General features: G+C 50.6%; 1 protein-coding gene across 1 annotated transcript; it reads left to right on the top strand.

The window, feature by feature from the left end:
• Nucleotides 1-1,349, top strand: TraAM80_09328 (retrotransposon hot spot (RHS) protein; the record flags this gene model as incomplete). The annotated part of the gene is made up of 1 exon (XM_029386019.1): nucleotides 1-1,349. A coding segment is annotated over one exon (1,349 nt), but the record flags the coding sequence as incomplete, so codon positions are not given.
• Between the last annotated feature and the right edge of the window lie 2 nt (nucleotides 1,350-1,351).

Below are 1,351 nucleotides of genomic sequence, written 5' to 3'. Positions count from 1 at the left end.
GGCAGTACGTTGGCCCCGACAGAGCGGTGGGTGAAGACCAAAATGTGGTGATGGAGGTGTTTGTGCAGCAGCCCGCAGAATACGTTACAGACCAGAGGCTTCGTGAGGAAATCCTCGATTCACCAGGGTATCAGCTTTTTGAAGATGCACGCAGACTTCGTGAAGATGCACGCAAGTTTACGGAGCGCATGGTGGCCACGCTCCGAGACTGGAAGGAATTTACAGATAAGAGTATTGTCTCTGCTATTGCACAGACAAAACTGAAGGCAGCTCTTCGGCAGGCGGAGGATGCAGAGAAGGAAAGGTGGGGAAACGAAAAACCTCCCAGACGACCGAGGCTGGAGGGATTCTACGAGTCCGTGTTTAACGCAACGTGGAGTCACGTCATGGGATTTCCTGAGGGCGAAGGGGAATACATGGTGGTGATAGAGGGCCAACGGCCACAAGAGTTATTATGGGAGTACACGCAGACTGTGCGTACTTTTCTCCCAGTGCGTGGTGAGGAGCAATTCCGTCCACCACGCCCACGACTCATGATCCTTTCCTCTGAAAAGCGATGGCCGTACTCGCTGAACCATGCAGTGCCTATTACCGACTGCTACATTAACATTGAGGTGCATCGGGTGTGGAAGATTGTCGAGGGTGATCTAAAAGGAGTGTTTCCCCCTCCAGATACAGACGCACCTAAAATGAGACGTCATCTTTTGATTGGAACCCCCGGCATAGGGAAGTCAATGGCGGCTGGCTCCTACCTCCTTTATCAGCTGCTGCACTACGATGCCACGAAGCTCCATGTGGTTGTGTACTGCTTTGGAAGGGATTTTGCATACTTGTTTGACAGGAGGACACGAACGGTGACAGAATACGAGGGTGAGAGTAATATTGGAAGGGCTATGGTAAATTTGGCTAGGACTGGAATGAAGGGGTATATTATCATCGATATGGCAAGACAACTTCAAGAACCATCGACTAATGTTGTGCCCTCTGATGAGTGGGGCATCATTATGTTGTCGTCCCCGAACGAAAAGAACTTCCAAGCATGGGCGAAGCAGGCGGGTGCTATCGAAATCATCATGAATTGCCCCGATGAAAACGACGTGAAGGCGATGTGTGCGTGGGGGACACGCAATACGACTGAAGAGGAGCAGGCGGAGTATTGGAGAAGGATGTACATGCGCATGGATGACGTCGGACCGATTCCACGATGCATCTTTAATGACAATAAATATAGAAAGCGCGTGCGTGATACCAATAACATCCTGGCAGGTATCGACGCCTCAGATGCTGTACATTATGGGATGATTGGAGGTAAGGGAATGTGGCCCTCGAATGACGCTTCTCACAAACTTGT

Source organism: Trypanosoma rangeli (genome assembly GCF_003719475.1).
Source record: "Trypanosoma rangeli strain AM80 chromosome Unknown Tra_15.4_contig_00559, whole genome shotgun sequence".
Taxonomy (NCBI): domain Eukaryota; phylum Euglenozoa; class Kinetoplastea; order Trypanosomatida; family Trypanosomatidae; genus Trypanosoma; species Trypanosoma rangeli.
Note: the sequence above shows the minus strand (reverse complement) of the source record. Positions and strands in the feature narration are given on the sequence as shown.